The 18,893-nt window shown below is 52.6% G+C and overlaps 7 protein-coding genes across 7 annotated transcripts; 4 read left to right on the top strand and 3 right to left on the bottom strand.

Moving 5' to 3' along the window:
* Nucleotides 1-1,530: 1,530 nt before the first annotated feature.
* Nucleotides 1,531-2,373, bottom strand: CABS01_00400 (uncharacterized protein; the record flags this gene model as incomplete). The annotated part of the gene is made up of 1 exon (XM_060533781.1): nucleotides 1,531-2,373. One exon carries the CDS (start codon nucleotides 2,371-2,373, stop codon nucleotides 1,531-1,533), a length of 843 nt encoding a protein of 280 aa, XP_060406295.1.
* Nucleotides 2,374-3,137: 764 nt separating this feature from the next.
* On the bottom strand, nucleotides 3,138-3,821 carry CABS01_00401 (uncharacterized protein; the record flags this gene model as incomplete). Its single annotated transcript, XM_060533782.1, has 1 exon — nucleotides 3,138-3,821. The coding sequence occupies one exon, from the start codon at nucleotides 3,819-3,821 to the stop codon at nucleotides 3,138-3,140; it is 684 nt and encodes a 227-aa protein (XP_060406296.1).
* Nucleotides 3,822-5,189: 1,368 nt separating this feature from the next.
* On the top strand, nucleotides 5,190-5,378 carry CABS01_00402 (uncharacterized protein; the record flags this gene model as incomplete). Its single annotated transcript, XM_060533783.1, has 1 exon — nucleotides 5,190-5,378. The coding sequence occupies one exon, from the start codon at nucleotides 5,190-5,192 to the stop codon at nucleotides 5,376-5,378; it is 189 nt and encodes a 62-aa protein (XP_060406297.1).
* Nucleotides 5,379-7,517: 2,139 nt separating this feature from the next.
* On the bottom strand, nucleotides 7,518-7,976 carry CABS01_00403 (uncharacterized protein; the record flags this gene model as incomplete). The annotated part of the gene is made up of 1 exon (XM_060533784.1): nucleotides 7,518-7,976. The coding sequence occupies one exon, from the start codon at nucleotides 7,974-7,976 to the stop codon at nucleotides 7,518-7,520; it is 459 nt and encodes a 152-aa protein (XP_060406298.1).
* Nucleotides 7,977-8,339: 363 nt separating this feature from the next.
* CABS01_00404 (uncharacterized protein) lies at nucleotides 8,340-10,133 on the top strand (the record flags this gene model as incomplete). Its single annotated transcript, XM_060533785.1, has 1 exon — nucleotides 8,340-10,133. The coding sequence occupies one exon, from the start codon at nucleotides 8,340-8,342 to the stop codon at nucleotides 10,131-10,133; it is 1,794 nt and encodes a 597-aa protein (XP_060406299.1).
* A 1,134-nt stretch (nucleotides 10,134-11,267) lies between these two features.
* CABS01_00405 (DNA repair and recombination protein pif1) lies at nucleotides 11,268-13,835 on the top strand (the record flags this gene model as incomplete). Its single annotated transcript, XM_060533786.1, has 2 exons — nucleotides 11,268-12,753; nucleotides 12,817-13,835. The coding sequence occupies 2 exons, from the start codon at nucleotides 11,268-11,270 to the stop codon at nucleotides 13,833-13,835; spliced, it is 2,505 nt and encodes an 834-aa protein (XP_060406300.1).
* A 1,112-nt stretch (nucleotides 13,836-14,947) lies between these two features.
* Nucleotides 14,948-17,271, top strand: CABS01_00406 (DFDF domain-containing protein; the record flags this gene model as incomplete). Its single annotated transcript, XM_060533787.1, has 3 exons — nucleotides 14,948-15,059; nucleotides 15,122-16,221; nucleotides 16,303-17,271. The coding sequence occupies 3 exons, from the start codon at nucleotides 14,948-14,950 to the stop codon at nucleotides 17,269-17,271; spliced, it is 2,181 nt and encodes a 726-aa protein (XP_060406301.1).
* Between the last annotated feature and the right edge of the window lie 1,622 nt (nucleotides 17,272-18,893).

Raw genomic sequence — 18,893 nt, forward strand, 5'->3', positions numbered from 1 at the left:
CAAAACCAAAGGAATGGATTGTAGAACTGTCTGCTTCTTCCTTCTGAGCAACGTTGACCTGGAAATACAACACAAGTGGCGGCAGTCACTTCAACATTAAAGGAGTTCCAGGGACATCCGCTCAACTTAACCCAACCGGACTGTCCATTGCGCCGAGTGAATAGGACAGAAGCAGGCCAAGGATCTCCCAAGCAACAAGGCGAGCGGGAAAGGAAGAGTCGGCACGGTCCGACTAGGTGCCCAAGTCTTGCTCTTCCTCGCAACTCAGAACGACACACTTGGCCCTCCTCCGTCCTCACCGCGGGGCCCTGGGAACAAAGCCCAGGCACCAGAGTCGATCGAAGCTTTGGGATCAGCCTATCCGTGTTAGAGTGATTTCTCTACCGGGAAGACCGCAGGGCTGGAATGGCAGACGAGAGAGACCCCGAGCAGGGAAGCATGATGGACGCGGGCATTCTACGAGTTTTAGGCTGGGCGCATGAGATCGCGCGGGGGCCGATGCTTCTGGTCCGAGCCAGGAGCAGGCTGGCGGAAAGGTTGCTCAGGTTTCAAAACTCAAGGCTCTCGCGCGCTCGCGCGCGCCGTGCTCATTCGCCTGGCCCGCGACAGTCATACACACAAACGACGTGGAGGTATCGCGTTTGGCGCAACTTCGATTTCTAATTACTCCGACGGGCCGGTAGATTCTTGTTTGACACTGCAACCCTCACTCCACCAGAACTTGATGGTGTGGGTGTCGTTGGGGCTTGTAGGATAAGTTTGGGGTGCTATTCGATTGCCGAACACCCGAAATTTTGGCAAAACGTCGTAATCGGAGCCGTTGCTGTTGCATTCTCAAGTATGATCTACGAACTCGGATCAGTGCGGGGTGGATTGATGTAACACCATGTCAACATCCAAGAGCGAGGGCATGAAAACGAGAAGGTCTGGCCAAGATGAGAAAGCTCGTTGTGAGATGAACGACAACGGCGTCGGGAAACGACATGGATCAATCTGACTTCTATTGCTTCCATGCAGCCCGTTCGATTGTTCTATCGTTCCATGTCTCTCTTTACACTTTTGTTGTTGCGGTAGTGGCAAGACGCCAAGAAGGACGGCGAAACAACGGAGACCGTCCGTCATGTTCGCCATCTGATGCGTGCCCTTTGCACATTTACTGAGTCGTCCCTTGTGAGTTAAACTCTATGTTCTGAAGAGGATTCCGTCCCGACGAGATAAGAGGACTAGGTCAAACAATGCCTGACTCACGAAGGTTTATGGAGAGGATGAGGCTCAACATGGAACAACGTCAACCCTTCCTGGCATCTAACACATGTTACAATGAGACAGACAAGTGTTGTGTCGGATGAACCGCGATTTTGTATTTCTCTGGCTACTGATAGCTACGCAGTGGACTGCAACTACCAAATGCACAATTCCTTGGCGGTGTTCTCAAAGTTGATGATTGTGAACCAAAGCTAACCCAAGTTTCCCGAGTATTCCCTTGTATCCTTCTCCAACCTTTCAGATATTGCTGGTGATTCCAAACGTCTAATCGTGCTTCAGAGGCGGGTCGGACTTGCAACAGTCGTACTTGTCCGTTGCGACGATCCAGAAACTGAGTGGGAACTCCTTGCAGCCGATACTGCCTCTGACTTCCATGCTATCGTCCTTGCCGCAGTGATGGAAGCTCTGAGCGAAGATGCCATACATGTCGAGGTTGCCGATCTTGGAACTCTTGCCATTGATCGGGGAACCTTGAACATTGGCGAATTCAGAACCGACGGCGATGAGACAAGTGCCGATTCGCATGAACTCAACCCACTTGGTGCCACGGAGATCAAGGTCAGAGAAGGTCCAGGTACCGGATGTCTTGGCCATATGCTTGTATATCTCCATGCAGTCCTTAGCCAAGGCCTTCTGGTCGCGGTTGTAGCAGGTAACGCCTTGTCCCTGACAGACCTTCTCGGACTTCTCGCTTTTCTGAAAAATGTGACGTTTGGAGAAGGAAGAGGTGCTGAAGTGATTGATGATGGGAACGGGAATGAGGGTCTCTCTGGCAAGGAGAGTATCGTCGGTGTTGATGTCATCCTTGGCGATGTTGTCGACACTCTTCTTGGTTTGCTTGACTTCTACAACCGAGGAGACCGCGCCCTCGGCATCGATGGAGTCGGCTTTATCGACCTTCGGAACGGTGAAGATGGCCTTGCACTTGCCGTTGCCGAGAAAGACCTCGTGACAGACAGCCTTGGGACAAGGCGGCTCAGTAAAGGCGCAGAGAGAGCCACAGGCAGGATCGCGGATGATTCCAGGACCCTGGGCAACCGGGGTGGCGGCGACGGCAAGCGCCATCACAGCGGTAGCGGTAGCGAGAAGACGAACTATGACAACCATCTTGAGGGTTGTTATGTGGGAGACTCGATTGGTGATACAGATGGAAGCTGTCTCTTGGAGTAAAAAAAAGGTAGAACTTTGTCTGCTTCTGGCTGTGGTATCCGTCGTATTTGGCAGTCGAGGGGTGGGCGGGTAGGTAGAGGTGAAGAAGACCAAAAGCAAGTAGTCTCGGATGGTAATTGCTTTACTGGAAGCTCGAGGCAGTGAACAGGGTGCTTTGAAATCTTTGTATTTTCTCGCTTGATAGTAGAGGAAGGAGGGAAAACAAAGGGAGAAGGTGCGATTGTGGGTGTATAGAAACGCCAGTTGTGAAGGGGAATGCACGGAGGAGCAGCGTGAGGTGAAGAGGGAAAGAAAAACATGATACCTTAGGTATGACAATCATTGAATGAGGGAACCTGAAAACACAATATTCACATACAAGGCCCAGATGTGAAGTATTTCACTCTCTGTGCGCTGTGTAACACAATAGCCGGGTCAAGGTGAGATATCTTGTCCACCTGAGGCTAAGTCAACCTTCTGTAGTTCAAGGCACTAGACTTGACTATTGTAGTGAGTATTCCATTCACATGGGTCCAGTCATAGTGTTCGTAATGAAGCCTGTGTATTGGGACTAAAAGTATCCTCCTTCCAATGTGGCCTCAAAGAATTCCAAGATGCGGCCACGAACTACCCGCTCCTGCAACCCGTTTCTTGTGAATCCATATCGACCCTGTAATGATGTTTATTCTCAGGAGCCAAATCTCACAAGGCATGCTCACTCCTCAGTTGTCCCACTTGATCATGTCGGGGTTGGCGATGTACCAGTCGGCAGCGACCTTGCCACCCGAGGCGATGCAAGAAGAGCGACCAGCAACCTCGACCTGGTCCATCATTCTGTGCTTCTCAATGGCCTGCTGGATGATCTCGGTGACATCCTGGTTGCCAATGTTGATGGCAGCCTCGGGGCGGTTCTCCTTGGTGGCGCCGACGACAAAGGCGCAGGTGCCAACAACAGAGAGAGCGACCCAGCGGTGCTTGTCCAAGTCGGCCTTGGAGACGGCCCAGTGGCCAGCGTTAGAGGCGGCCCAGTCTTTGATGGCGAGGCAGTCGGAGACGAGGGGCATGTAGGGGTTGATGTGGCCAGAGTGAAGGCCATTGACGTTGTCGCAGAAGTCCTCGTTGCCAGTCTTCTTGTTGGGAATCCAGGTGGTGGCTCCAGAGTTGATAGCATTCTTCACGCTGTCGAAGTTACCCTCATTGGACTTGGCAGGATTGAGTGTGAAGACGGCGAAAACGCTGCCATCGGAGGCTGTGAAGGGGTGGCAGACAGCGTTGGCAAAGGGAGCCTCAGTGGCCTCACAGATGGTGGCCATGTCGGCCTTGACCGGCTGCTCAGCAGGAGCAGCAGAGGTGACGATTGCGCCCAAGATGGCCGAGAAGGAGGCGATGATGGTGATGCTCTTCATTTTGGCGGTGATTGTGAGTGAAGGATTGAATTCAGGATGGGATATTGTGATGTGAGGTGTAGAGGGTGTTTGAGATTGTCTGTTGTTGATTGTCGATGAGACTTTCGTGGGGTTGAATTGTTTGTGGGAGGAATTTTTTCCAAGAGAGGAAGGGGCAAGAGACTTTTTCGTCCTTTTGATGTGAAGCTCTCATTGAATACTCACTCAGGCAAGGGCGGTGTGCGATTTTTGATGGTGAATACCATCACGGTCTTAAATGAAAAGGGGGCAGTAGTGGATTTGGGGGGAAGGTGCCTCCAGCCCATTGAGCAGAAGCAAACAAAAACAAGCCGTGGAAAGTTTGTTTGCAAATGGCTTCTATTGTTGCACCATGGACAATTGAGTATGTTACTGAGATATTCACGACGAGGAAATGTGTCTCAACATAGCTGGTAAGTGAGATAACTTCAATAAGGGGTGAGATACGATCAATGCAACGACCTACCTAGGTTGATTCCCTTCATCAAAACCTTCATAACCGGGCTGTTTGAAACAAGCCCTCTTAGACTTTGGTCAAAAATTCCCAATCCTATTCCTGTATACTTAGTTGTGGTTACGCATGGGAGATCTTCCTACCTGATTTGCTTACCTCTGACAACTTGGGGCGATGTGTACGAGATACGACTACGCTACATACTATTCTAAATCATCTACCTCATGTTTGTGGCTTGAATCTCGTTGGTCGATTCCTCTTTTCAGACATACCGTGACTGGAATTCATCATGTTGACGAAGTTCTCTTCCTTAGAACATCGATGCGACTGGGCAACAGAATCATCTTGCAATCGTGAGGTCCCCAAGCTGTCCACCGATTCAAGACGAAGAATACCACCCCTTTCAGGTATACTAGTATTGTCTCTGCAAGCGCTGTCCTTATCTCGAATCTGGAAAAGTGCCAGCTGAGTAGTGGCACAACCTGTGTGTTCCCCCGCAGAGGACGAAAAGGGGCCAGCATCTCGCACCGCAGGCTGAGCCAGGCATCCAAGCCGTAAGCACACACTCTCTCGGAAAGGCACTGATCTCTTGACCTCGGACTTATCCGGTCGGATAAGTGGCGCGAGTTGAGACATGTGTGATGGTGTCCTCGGGTCGAGCCGCTGTCTCAAAAGGCTCTATCCGCCGAGGCAACGCCTTTTGCGTGTTCAACGTCTGGCGTCATACCGAGCATGTATCTGGGCACATCGTCACCTTACTGCTGCCTTGCTGATTAATTCTCTAAAGAGGCATCGACTTGACGCCGTGTTACAGATGAGCCAACCATCTCCGACTACACTTAGTGAGCAAGAGATGGATTGCGAGGGAGTCGGAAAAGGAAGGCCGAACGCCGTAGATGACCAGCCAAAGGGCTCTACAATGTGCAGAAAACAAGTCAGTCGCGTCAGCCAAAAGAGACGAGGCAACCGCACTTTCGCTAGCCTCGTTGAGAATGGGCAAAACTTTTTTTGAGAGAAGCTGGGAATTCTGCACCCATCTACACCCTTGGTGTTGCAACCGGGCGCAGGCTGGTACATGTGAATGAGGGGTGGTGTCTTGTTGTGTAGAAGCCAAGGGCTCTTCTGCTTGCAGGGATTATCAGCATACTGACTGATTCCTCTTCAAGCCAGGTGCTTTGTAGATGTTACACCAAACACTCAACGTTCGAGGATAGTGCCACTTTGCCGAAACTTCTTGAATGTACTGACATGACGATCAGTTGAGAATTCAATGGAGACGGCGAGAATGACAGCTCTTGTCCTCCCTCGACCGTTGGGCATATATACAGATGGCGGCGGCCTTGTAGACGGTGAGACCCAGGAGCCAGGCCTCTCGTTTGTGACATGGAGTACAGCTTTTCGGCTTCTGAAGGACAAAGAAAAGACCCGCAGTTTGACGGAAAGCCGCCAGATCGCTCGATTGTACGCGTTGTACATGAGGTGAGCAGGGAAGTCCCTGTGGCATTAGGCATCTCTGCAATGGCTACGACGAAGACAGATCCCAGGGTACGTGAGGAGATTTTTCTTGTATCACCTCTGATGTGAGAATATGCGTGTCCAACGTCGCGCAAAGGCCCTGCACAAAGACGATTTCAGTTGCTGTGGGACCCGGGCTTCTCGACGTGCAGTGCCGATGAGTACAACGTTGGGACTACACGCATCGAAGTCGCCGAGGTGGTAGAATTCTGTGTCGTCAGGAAATGCGAGTTCGTGCCAGCTCCGTGGATGTTGTGTACCGACACAGCAGACAGCCTTGGTCTAGGCTTCTGCTGATCAGCCGCGGCGTCTGAATATCATCAAGCTTAACTGGCAGACGGTGTGGACAGGCCTCCCTTGTCTCTTGAAGATCGAAGGAGTTGAAGAGGCTTCGCGAGGTAGTAAAGATCCTTCATTATTGCATGGATGGTGCTTGTAAAGGAAGCAGGAAACCGATCAGAGCAGTTGTCAGTCACGTCAGTTAAGGTGCGGCTCTGCAATGGCAACTGAGACCAGTTGGCATTATTGTCTCATTCTTCTCCGCCACTACACATCATTCGAGCACTCTAAAATGTTGTGAGGCCATGAGAACGACGTGGACATGGGAGGAAATAGGCGCCTGCGAAAAAATTGGCGTTTGGATTGGACTCGTATCAGAAGACCAGCCACGTAAGATGCTCCATTCAGAATGGTCTTGTCGAAGTGTCAGATGGACCACCGACCAGGCCAGCTCCAAAGATCGAGGTAGAATTCGCACGGTCCAGACCACAACCTGGATGAGAGGCGCACTTCGAATCCTATCTTTGATACGAAGCCGAGGGCGGTACCGACTGCACCACCCTCGTCGACGAACAGCCTTAATGTCTCGGTTGTTACGGACTCAGAATAGTCTCTCTCACGTCCTGCATAAAGACGTACGCATGTCTCGATCGCTGGCATCTCGAATTCGCATCCTATGACCGACAAGAATCTTGTATTCTTGCCCATTCCTTCGTGTCATGTCAGCTTGATTGGCCAAGCACCTAGGGCTTCTGCCGTGTAACATTATTTCTGCAGGTCGTTGCTGGATGTTCCTTATCGGAGTCATTTGATGCACCCCTCACCAATTGGAGTCGTCTTTGAGGGGGAGTCGTGGTCGTTGATTGGGGTCGATGATGGCACCCAGAAGTGTAAGAATCCTATATCCGATTGAGCCGGCCCTGGACAGTGTTGACCGCGAGCCTGCGTGGATTTGCCGATCAAGCCATACAGCTGGACACACTCTTTAATGCGCGTCCTCCACACACCTCGAGAAAAAGCGGCACGTCTTCGGTGAAGGAATCGAGGTTGACAGATATTCAGCCGGATGGTTGCCTTGTTTCGTGCGGCGCGGACCATTTCCACTGTCCGCAAAATTCGCCTTCCGGGTCGACCCTCCCTCCCGCCCGTCAAATCCGCCCGTGCCCGTGCAAGACAAAGTCAGTCTCTTGCGGGGTAATGAGCACCGGCAGAGACGATAAACGAGCAGCTCTCGGTGTGTAGTGTAGAGGCCCGTGTTTGCCAAGACATGGTGACAGCTTCTGATTCCAAGCGCAGTTCTAATACAGACGACTCAGGCATATTCGGTACGTATAATGCACAGTCGCCGAGGCCCGTTGGACTCCGAGTAGCATTTCAGACTTTATTTCGTTTTGTCGAGTTCATCCATCGACCAGGTCAAACTCTCTGGCTCAGGCGAGGGAGACAGGCGTCTCAAGTATCGCAGTTGAAGTAATTGCCGTTTGATGACCAGGCTGCCAATCCAAAGGCGAGGAACGTGGCGCTCGACTGGGCGGTGCCCACCACTTCACCGAAGCGACAGGGATGGTGCAAATGGATGCCTCGAGAGCGACGAAGTATTTTATGAGTAGGTGGCTTGCTGGGTTGAGTGATAGGTTGCGCGTATGGTAGACAGTTGCATATTCCTGGCGGTGAAAGTCAGCTTCCTGGCTTCCTGAAAGCTCGCAACGCCCGCCCCCTCTTCTCAAGGCCACTATTTCCCACCCTTCTCTTCCATCTTCTCTCTTCCCCTCAACAGACGAAAGAGGCCGGATAGCTGAACTGGACACTCCAAGGACAAGGCTCGTATCATCGGAAAGAAAGCAGTTGAGATACGTGCTGCTGCGGCCAAAGTTGTTGATGGTGGCCATTCCGTTCTTGTCGCCGAGCCCAGACCTGCATCCTACAGTCAGGAACACAGATCAAGACAGACCAACAGCATAAGTACCAACACACCCTCCCGTCGCTCATTTGGTCTCATACACCCTTCCACAAAGGACTGCGCTCGCCTCACTTTGTCTAGCACAGTCTCCGAGTCGAGACAGCCACAACCCTCTCGACTTCTTCTGGTACGACATTCCACTCTGCATAAGTATCTCCCTCCTACTTCATTGAATGTTAGTTTCATGAGACGTCGGTTACGGATTCATCATATAAGACGTGCCTTACCTGTTTTCAACCCCCCTCGAGGATAGCCTCCGAGTCCTAGCATCCTTACAATTCTCGTCACCATCATGGCTCCCCTTCCATCTGGTGTTATCAATCTCACTCCCGGCCCGCCGAAACACCCTCAAGGGGCGAAAGGCGGACCGCATCCACCGCCTCCACCACCGGTCCCCAAGCCTCCCGTCCACGGACCGCCGGCTCATCATGTCGTTCAACGTCCAGCAGCCCCGATGGTAGCCCCAATGATGATGCCTCGGCCCATGCCGGTTCAGCCTCCCAACGATGTGATTCCACCTGAGCTACGGCGCAAGCGTCTTGTTGAGCGATCAGATCTTCGCAACGAACGCATGACCGATGCCGATGCACGCGAAGCCTTGTCCGAGTATGTCGTATACCGGTTCGAAAAGGTTCATGACCCGAACGAGATTGACGACGAAGGAAACCCCGTCAAATCGACCTGGGAGAATGTCATCCGCACAGAGGTCCAGGACCTCCCCAAGCCGGCCATAACTCGAACCATCCGTCAACTTGATGCCGAGGGCAAGACAGCAATGCAGAAGAAGCTCGACCTCACAGGGACGCAGCAGCGTCAGATCGAAAAGGCGCAAAACAATCTCGACACACATAACCTTGACAGACGGTTCTATTACACTCTGCAGCAGATCAGCACCAAGATCAGGAAGCTTAGCAAGGACTCTATCGAGTACCGCCAGTACATGGCTGGGAAAGAGGCTAAGAAGGTCGTGGTAACCAAGGTTAAAGAAAGGAAGTCGAAGAAGAACCTCCTGGAGACGATCTCGATGACGGTGTATTTCAAACGAGAGCCGCGCTTCGGCGAGGATGCAAAGGCCATTCTCAAGGAGAGAGAACGGGAGATTGAATATCAACAACGCCTGCGTGACCAACAGCGGCAGTACCATCTTGATCATCAGTTATTGGCACGGCAGCAAGGCCACGAGTTGGCGATGCGACAGCAACATGAAGAATTTCAGCGACTTCACCCGCAACCAGTGGTTGTACCGCCTCGCCCTCCGTTCCCGCTGACGAAGCCTGGCAAAGAGAAAGCCGACGTCAAAGTCATCAAGACAGAGAAGGGCAAAACCAAGGTCTATGACATCCCTTCTAGAAGCTCAGGAAGCTCTAGAAGCTCGCGTTCAGACGATAGTTGGAGCGAGTCGGACCGGACGCCGAGTACATCCGTCACTGGGTCCTCCGATTCCGGCAGGCATAATCACCGCCGTGGCCGTCATCCAAGTCGCGGTCGCAGTCGAAGCCGTAGCCGTAGCCGTAGCCACCGTCGATACCATACGAAACAGGACTATCGCCTCTTTGATTACGATGTTCCTCGCGGTCGTATGCCTAGTTCACCTCCACCCCCACCACTGATAATGCCTGGCGGAGTCGACCGCTTCGAGCATGAAGCATTTCGGCCCCGGCGGCTAGCAGATACGGCCTATAACAACGACCTGGAAGACATTGAGCTATTGAACAGACTCGGCCGCCGTCGAACAGTTGTGCTCCCGCCCCGTGTCATCCACAGGCGACCCAGCTTCCGCATTGTTGATTCGGAAGAGGTTGTTCGTGCAAGACACGAAGATGATTTGGATAATGTGAGGAAAATGACGATCCGTGATGAAGTGAGATTTGAAGATCGACGTGTGGGCGAGGAGGAGCTGGCTGCCGACACACGGAGGCGACGACTGGAAACTCGGTTCCGTCGGTCTTCTCTAGAAAGAGACGCCTTGTTTCGAGACGAGGAAACGTACGAAGAGAGAGCGCGACAAGCAAAACAGTACATGAGCCGGCACCATGACAATCCGTTTGAACCGCTAGGGCGATCAGGGGCGAGGTACCATAACTAGGGTAGCCCAAGTTTGCAGTCCTTTCCGGGGTTTTCTTCCACGCTTGAGGATGTCGTCGATAGCTATACGCCTCGTTGATCGGCAAGAATGAAACTATTCTGTGTTAATGCTTTAGTCGAAACAAAAGTCGAACAGGCAGTGTCTTTCCGGAGGGCAGCATAGTGAAATTGACCAATGGAAGATCCGAACAATCAGTTTGATAAAGTGAGGATCTTCCTCGTCCCAGTGAAAATAAAATATGGCAATGCAGCTTGCAGGTTGCAGAGACGCCGAGGTAGCACAGCACAAACATGGAAGGCGAGAGCTTGAATAAGTAGTGCCTGGTCCGGCTGGAGGAGCTCTACCCAACCTTTGTGCCTAAAAGGTTGCTATTGGGGTCGACTGCAGATAGTCAATCCCCCCCGCCCAACATGAGGCGAACGAACAGCTTCTCCTTCGACGACATTGCATCGAGGCGCAGGCTCTTTCTGCAAAAGAGAGGAGCTACGTGGTGAACGTGGACGGTCCGCAGCCAATGACGGTGATTGAGTAACATGCTATTGGACAGTTTGAATAGTCCGTTTAGGTAGCCAGCAGTCCATCAGTTGTTCCTAAAGAAAGTGGAATATGTCTTTAGTGTGTATGTGCGTATTCCAATCGTAGAAAAGGTAGACAAACGGCCAATGATCATCGGGGATAAGTCGTACAAACAGGTGGCATAATTCATGGCTACGACCCTTTGACGCGCTGCATGGAAGAGTGAGGTTGAATGTGGCAATGTGAGGAGGGCTGGGTAGTGGTGATTAATTGGATGACTAAGCCAAGTTGATCTGGAGCAACTTTCGCGCTGAGATTCAGGAGGGGCTTAACGCGTCCAGGCGCGTCCCGACCACAATCGGGATTGCCCTTCCAGGATAGACGCAGATCGAATTCTTTCCTTCCTCGGTCAGCGTGCGATACAGCAAAGCCTCTCACGTACAGAGTCACACAACAAACGTCAACAAGACAGCCCCTCGGATGACGGCTGGAATCACCAGCCTCTTTCCCATTCGATATCCGCCAGTACTCCGCCAACTCACCCACCGAGCAGCAATTCGTGTCGCTCATGTCCACACCTCTGCCTCCCATCCGGATCTAGGTCCGCATACCGATTCGATGTTAGCCAGAGCAAAGAAGGCCTACGAGGCCAGCGCTCCGCCGCCCCAGAAGAATGAATTGGCCAAGCAACTGTTTCCCTCGAGCAGCCCCAGCGCCACTCAGAATGGAAATATCATAGACCAGTTCAAAAAGACGAACCCGACGACCACGGCGCCACCCGCGACGACGAACTCGATACGACCCCCGCCGGGCAGGACTGCAAGTGTAACGCACTTCGCAAGCAGCAATCGGTCTGCTCTGGATTCTATATCCGCGCCTAACGGCAAATCTTTCGCCTCTCTCTATACCAGGTCTGACTCTTTTCGAGACGAACCGGATAATATCTCCACCCAAAGTGGGCAGGCCAACTCGAAACCCGCTGTGTATTTTGCCGAAGATGACTTCAGCGACGACGACCAGCTTGACCTGGACTTCGAAGCCCCGTCAGCTCTACCATCACTCCCCAAGCCCCCTGTTGTAGCAAAGAAGGCTAGCAACCCGCCGCCCGAGGAACCTTCGACACAAGTTTTACCGTGGTCCTCGTCTCCCGCATCACATTTCGTCCACCCTCAACTATCACGCACCACATCTGCCGAAAGCTCACTGAAGCGTGAGTCCCCAGAGAACTTCGAGTCTCAAGTGGCGCCGCAGCCCAAGAAGCGCAAGTTGCCAACAAAATGGAAAGTTGAGGAGGACTTCATCCCAGTGCCACAAGACGAGCCGGAGGTCTCTCGATGGGCGGATGGTGGTGTCACGCCTGCTCCCAAGAAGAAGAAAGAGACCTGGAATATGACTGCCAGCGCCCTCAAGGAGCAGAAGAAACAGCTGAAAACACAATCCAAGAAAACCGCCAATGAGGAAGAGTGGTCCATGGACCAGATTCGAGCAGAGGTGACGAAAAGCAACCAGCCCAAAGCCAAGGCATCGGTAATTGCTCTCACTCAAGAGCAAAAGCACGTCCAAGACCTCGTTGTCAACAAAGGCCAGAGTGTCTTCTTTACAGGTCCGGCCGGAACTGGAAAGTCGGTCCTGATGAGATCGATCATCGCAGAGCTCACGAAGAAATGGGCGAGAGATCTGGAAAGGCTAGCTGTCACAGCGTCGACAGGCCTCGCAGCCTGCAATATCGGAGGCCAAACACTGCATAGCTTTTCTGGGATTGGCCTTGGCAAGGAAGACGTCCAGGCATTGGTCAAGAAGATCCGGCGAAACCCCAAAGCGAAGAACCGCTGGCTTCGTACCAAGATCCTCGTCCTTGATGAGGTCTCAATGGTGGACGGCGACCTGTTTGACAAGCTTTCACAAATCGGCAGAACCATCAGAAACAACGGCAAGCCCTGGGGCGGAATCCAGCTTGTAGTTACGGGGGATTTCTTCCAGCTGCCCCCGGTACCTGATGGTGATAAAGGCAGGGATTCTAAATTCGCCTTCGAAGCGGCAACTTGGAACACTACGATTGACCACACGATTGGTTTGACGCAGGTGTTCCGTCAAAGGGATCCAGGTATGTCGAAATGAAACACGAGTCTGGACATTGTAGACCGGCGCAGTAGCTAACCAATTTCAGTCTTTGCCAATATGTTGAACGAAATGCGTCTTGGCAGAATTACCGACGAGACCGTGCAAACATTTAGAAGCCTAGCTAGGGCGATTCCCGCCACAGATGGCCTGGAGGTCACAGAGCTGTTCCCTACACGATATGAGGTTGAGAACGCCAACCAAAGTCGACTGCGCAGATTGCCCGGAATACCCAAACGGTACGACGCAGCCGATAGCGGAGACCCCCAAATACGCGACAAGTTACTCCAAAATATGATGGCACCCAAAATGATTGAGCTCAAGGTTGGTGCTCAAGTCATGCTCATCAAAAACATGGACGATACACTTGTCAACGGTTCCCTTGGAAAAGTGGTCAATTTCATGAGCGAGGACGACTTTGAACACTGGAATCCAGTACTCATGATGCAGAGTGTCGAGGACATAGACGAGGATGGAGAAGCAAGGGCCAGGCGCAAGATCAAAGCTTTCAGCAGAGAAGTAGAGCAGGCTACTAGGGGCAAAGCCGAGTATCCTGTCGTGGAATTCGCGGCGGTGGATGGATGTACCCGTACCATCCTTTGCGTTCCAGAAGATTGGAAGGTTGAGTTGCCTAATGGCGAGGTGCAGGCTAGTCGAAGCCAGTTGCCTCTGATCCTTGCATGGGCACTATCGATTCACAAGGCACAAGGTCAGACATTGGAACGAGTCAAGGTCGATCTGGGCAAAGTATTCGAAAAGGGTCAGGCCTATGTCGCGCTCAGTCGAGCGACCTGTCAACAAGGCCTACAGGTCCTGAATTTCCGGAAGGACAAAGTGATGGCTCACCCTCGGGTCGTAGGGTTCTACAACAAGCTCTACAGTGCCGACGTAGCCATTGCAAAAAAACCGCCGAGTATGGCTGATTTTCTGCACAAGGAAAAGGACACGAAACCCGTCAGGAGTACTTCTGGAGTGAGCGCGCGGTCTCAATCGTTTGTGAGGAAAGGCGTTGAGGTGATCGACTTGGACGAGGAGGAGGAGGCAATGGCGAGCTACGGCGGGTTTTAAGATGGGACCCAGGAAGGGTGTTGGCAGTAACATAATACGGCGTTCTAGAGGCACCTCGTGATCAAAGGCTCTACTCGAGTGGCCGGTCTATGCATGGTTGGAAGGGGCTCATTTAGTCTTCATGATTGTCTGGACATGGATAGCGTTGGACTCGCAAGCTCTGGTTTTGCTTCGGAACGCACGTCTTGGGAGGGAATACCTCTGCTCTTGTAACGAATGAATAAGAAAAAACAATATTAGAAGATATTTGTCTTTGGCGACTTGATTCATTGTCGTAGTGGCAAGTAAGGTAAGGTAAGTTAAGGAACGCCAAGAGCAGAATCGTTGCCCACTCTGCATATACTGTCACCTTCTTCAACAAATGGATGGAGAACAACCAAGAGTCATAACAACCTAGGTACCTTGGATGCGACGCCTACTATGTGCGTTGAAACGTAGGTAATCCAGCGTATTTACCTTCCTGATTGATTAGGAGGTGCTGCGCACTTGATAGAAACTATGATCACAGTATGTTCCCTTAATTGGCGAGTCAACCGACCTTTTGAGGTACTTACCTTGTAGGCTTCAAGTACCTTAGTTTGAGGTACCTCGGGCTGGTAACTTCGTACCCCAGATGGGCCGGGAAGCTTGTGTCCATGACGTTCGTCCCTTCTTCCTGGGCAGGGCATGCTGTAGCCTGTAGCTGCCCGCCACCAGCAGAAATCCGCGTGACCTTGCACCTGGGACCTGCGCCTGCCCTGCGCTTAAGTCCCCTGCGCTTGCCTTATCGATAAGCATTGGGAAAAAGTTAAGGGAACCTGAACCCAGCAGGTAAATGTGCCCGAGGGGGGAATTGGGGGAAGCAAGCTCTCTGGTCTGGTCATTCGTCGAGATCCAAGGTCAACACACATATTCACTGCTAACGTCAACCTCATTTCTGCACTCCAACAGCACCTTACTGCCGCCGCTTCCATCTTGCGATCTTTCTTGGCCACTTGCGATATCTCCAAAGCTCAAGTTTCGGTCAATTCGCGCAAGTTGTGTTTGCGACGAAGCCCCAACCCAACGCTGCTCTGGTGCATCCTGACACAGTCAACGACTCAGCACGCAGACGCTGCGACGCATCCGTCACCATGGAGTTCATCGGCTTGCAAATGCTGGTGACATTGAGGCAGCCTCACGGTACGATGCTGAAGGGCACTGTCAGTGCTATAGAGCCCGGTATCAGCCTCACGCTGAGTAACGGTACGTTCATGTTTCCATCAACGTCACTAGATGCCCGGTCCCACTAACAAGCGCCCACATAGTCTTCACTCACGGGACAAACCACTGGCTCCCGAGGGTCATCATCGATGCCGCCAACGTCCTCGAGCTTTCCGAATTCAAGGAGGATGCTGCGCCCAATACCTTTACAGCGCCGGGCGTCAGTCCTGTTCCTGCTCCCGTCGTCAATCAACCTACGCAACCCGCCTTTGCGGACCCCGCCATCCTCAGTATGGGAAAGAGGCCCGACTCCGGTATCGTGAGTGGGAGCGAAAGCCAGATACTCCCGGAAGCTGTACCCCAACAGGTTGCAGGCGCACCGATGGACCTTCGGCCGGGGCAGCCAGGAGTTTTGTCCGGCGTCCACCTAACCGGAGGTCTGAGGGATGACATTGTCAGCCTGAGCGAGACTTTGCAGGAGCTGGAGGTGGACGACTCGACGCCCAACGCACAACGATTTGCCGCGGAAAACAGCGCAGTGTCGCAGGATGCTGGCGAAGTACAGGGTCAAACACAAAAGAAGAGCAGTAGGCGGCGAGCAAAGCAAAAAGCTCGAAACGGCGCAACGGAGGAAACGATACCAGAAATCACCCCGATCCGCGGTAACGCGACTAACCGTGGGAAAGGCTGGAGGCAAACCCCGATGCTGCAAAGCTCGCCTTCCTTCCAACCCTTCAACTCACTGAAACGGGGCCTTAAGGGCAAGAAAGACCTACCCGAAAACGGATGGGCCTCGGAAGACGTTACTGAAGATATGGTCGAGTTCGATTTCGAAAACAACCTGGCAAAGTTTGATAAGCGTACTATCTTCGACCAAATGCGAAAGGAGGACTTGGTTGACGAGGCAGACCGGCTGGTTTCGCACAACCGCCTGCCCAAGCCAGGAACAGCTGGAGGGAAGAACCTCCACTATTCTGAGAATGTACTCGACCTGCCAGCCGCATCGGCAAAGACGAGTCAGGACTTTTGGAACAGCGAAGCTGACGATGCCGCTAATGGAGTTGATCGACTAAGCGGTCGTGATGTCCGGAGTGCTCAGAGTAGCCGCAGGGCGGATAGCAAACCAGGGGCTGCGAGGAGGTCGCAATCGCGGAAAGCGAGCGCGCAACTTACCAGTCAGCCCCTCAATCGCGTCAACTCCAACGTACGTCTGAACAGACAGTCCCAAGCGTTGCTTCGTTCTCAAGACAGCCCCAAAAGTCTTCATGGTACTAACCACCTACAGCACGTTTCACAGTCCGGATTTTATCTCGAACCGTCAAATCGACGACTAGAGACCGTCTCAGCTCTTCAAATGCTGAACCTGGAAAACATCGCAGCCAACGAGGTCGGGCTCACGGAAGACATGATGGCTGAGAATGCAGGCCGAGGAATCGCTGAGGTGACATTGCGAGCTCTGGAGGACCCCGCGATTCAAGTCCGCTTCGGAACCGGTGGCGCAAATGCTCAAAGCAACAGTTTGTCGGCTTCTACGACCGTCGTCATTCTCGCCGGCAACAACAAATCCGGAATAAGAGCCATTGCGGCTGCCCGGCACCTACGCAACAAGGGTCTCAACTTACTAGTCTGTGTCGTTGGCATCGAGCGTGAGCGAGATCTGCTCGAAGACATGCGACAGCAAGTGAGAATATACAGAAACTTTGGAGGTCGCGTGCACAACAAGATCGAGCTGTTCGAACAGCTTCGCAAGACAGCTTCCACCCCAGCAACATCGGTAACACTCATCATCGATGCTCTTCTAGGCTTGGCGATCTCGTTTGAGGAGCTTCGAACTGGCGACCAAGCCACTGTATATGAATTGATAGAATGGGCCAACCGAAACGAGGCCTTTGTTCTTGCGGTGGATGTACCAACGGGCATCGACCCATCCACTGGAAAGGTCAGCATCATCGACGGTGGGCGCTTGTATGTCAAGCCTCGGTATGTGGTGGCGATGGGCGCGCCGAAAAAGGGATTACTCGAGGCCATGGCACCTGTCTCCGAAACGGACCCCTCGAGTGTTCACGGTGCCGGAGCGGCTGACGGTCATGGTGCTGTGGCTGAAGATGAAGACTGGAAGCTATTCATTGCCGACATGGGTCTCGGCGCGACAGTCTGGAAGAAGGCGGGTACCAAGATTCGGAGAGGCATTGACTTTGACAACAAGTGGGTTCTTCAAATGCGGTACCAGCCAGCGCTTTCTCAAGAGCAGTGATTTCTGCCCTGACGAGGAAAAGGGTGATTCACAACGGAGTTATTCATGGGGAAGGGGTCATAAAAGCGAGTCTTTTTAACTGCATTGTTCAGGCATTTTCTTTATCGCACGACGGAGGAGGGACAGCATACGGGAAGAGGAGTTTGCGCACAGCCTGCCTTCTATTATATCCGCATCGGGGGGGATGGTGGACATGATCTTGTATGATATTCCATTAGCAGCAGCTATCACCGAGCATGGCCCGGTGTTCTCTTATCAATTGCATGCTGCTATTTCGCTCTCAGTGTTGTCTTGTAAGCTGCGAAGCATCAAAAGCGCAAACCAAGACCAAATGTGTGGTAGATCCATGTAGGTCTCATCATGAGCCCTGCAATCGCTGGACGTGGGAAGAGGCAACCGGCCGGATCCCCGTGTGGATACTCGGGGCAAGACAAAAGATCGGGGTGGCAGGTGAAGGTTGCGTTGGGGGCCGGGAGGTGCAGCGCTTGCATCAATAGATGTGGTATTAGTGCTGACGGACGGGACAGCAACCAAAATGTGGATGTGGGGGGACGGGGAGAAGAAGAAGAAGAAGTGCAACTTGAAAGACAATGAGGCTGCGATGAGAGACTGGTCATAATTATGGTCTTGAATATGATTTAGGGATATGATTTGTAGAAATGTTGACTCTGGGCTTGATGGGTGACCTCATGAGCGATGGAGTACACGTATGGGGCATCCTGGGAGACCTCAACAGTCTCAGCCCTTCCTAGGTACCACGATTGAAATCGTGGGCATGGCGCTCGAATACGAGGTTTTGCTGTAAGGCTGTCCATCAAAAGAACAGCATGTAGTTGCACGACAGTGTCAGATTTGGGGGCTTTAGATATGCCTCGAGATTTGGGAGCGGGAGCCACGGGCCAAGAGGTCGTGTGTTGCTACCCAGGTGGACTTGGAGGTTCCGGCGGGGTCAGGTTGGGCTTGAGAGGACTATGGAGAACGAACCCGCAGATGGATGACAAGGGAAATTTTGGGTCTTCCAGAAGACCGACCAGAAGGGGCTGTGTAAAGACGATATTTGCTACAGGCAGCCAATATCAAGTTGTTTAACGCACTAGCAGCTATGCGCCATCACGACAGAATGTTCCCAACTCTGTCTTGCGGCGGAGAGGGGAGGGGAGGGGAGGAAGTCACGCCATGGCTGAGGCTGAGGAACCGCCAGCCTCCTAGTGGGATATGCCTATCTCGTCATTGTGCTGTTACCCTGGCCAGATCGGGTCGCAATTATCGAGCTTGGAGGCTCATGCGGTTCCATTGCATCATGTTTTGGTTACCTATTTCTTGGGAACTCGATGTAGTTGACAGCGACTATTTCATCGATGCGACGTCTATGGAGTACTAGTGACGGTTGTGCAGGAATGGAAAGGAGTCTATCGAAAAAGAGAGTATGAGAACAAAGAGGCATGGTGGACAAGCGTGTTTGGAAGCGTCAGGCTAGCGATGCGGTGTCGTGTGATGGGATTGTGACACGGGGGGGGCTTATACAGCCATATGGCCCCCAAATCTGCAAGCAGGGTAAGGTAGCCTAGAGGGGCTGCAGACCATCTTGCAGCGGCAGCCTGCCTCGCTATAACCCCTGGCAA

The sequence above is a fragment of the Colletotrichum abscissum genome, assembly GCF_030869225.1.
Source record: "Colletotrichum abscissum strain IMI 504890 chromosome Unknown Scaffold_1.1, whole genome shotgun sequence".
NCBI lineage: Eukaryota > Fungi > Ascomycota > Sordariomycetes > Glomerellales > Glomerellaceae > Colletotrichum > Colletotrichum abscissum.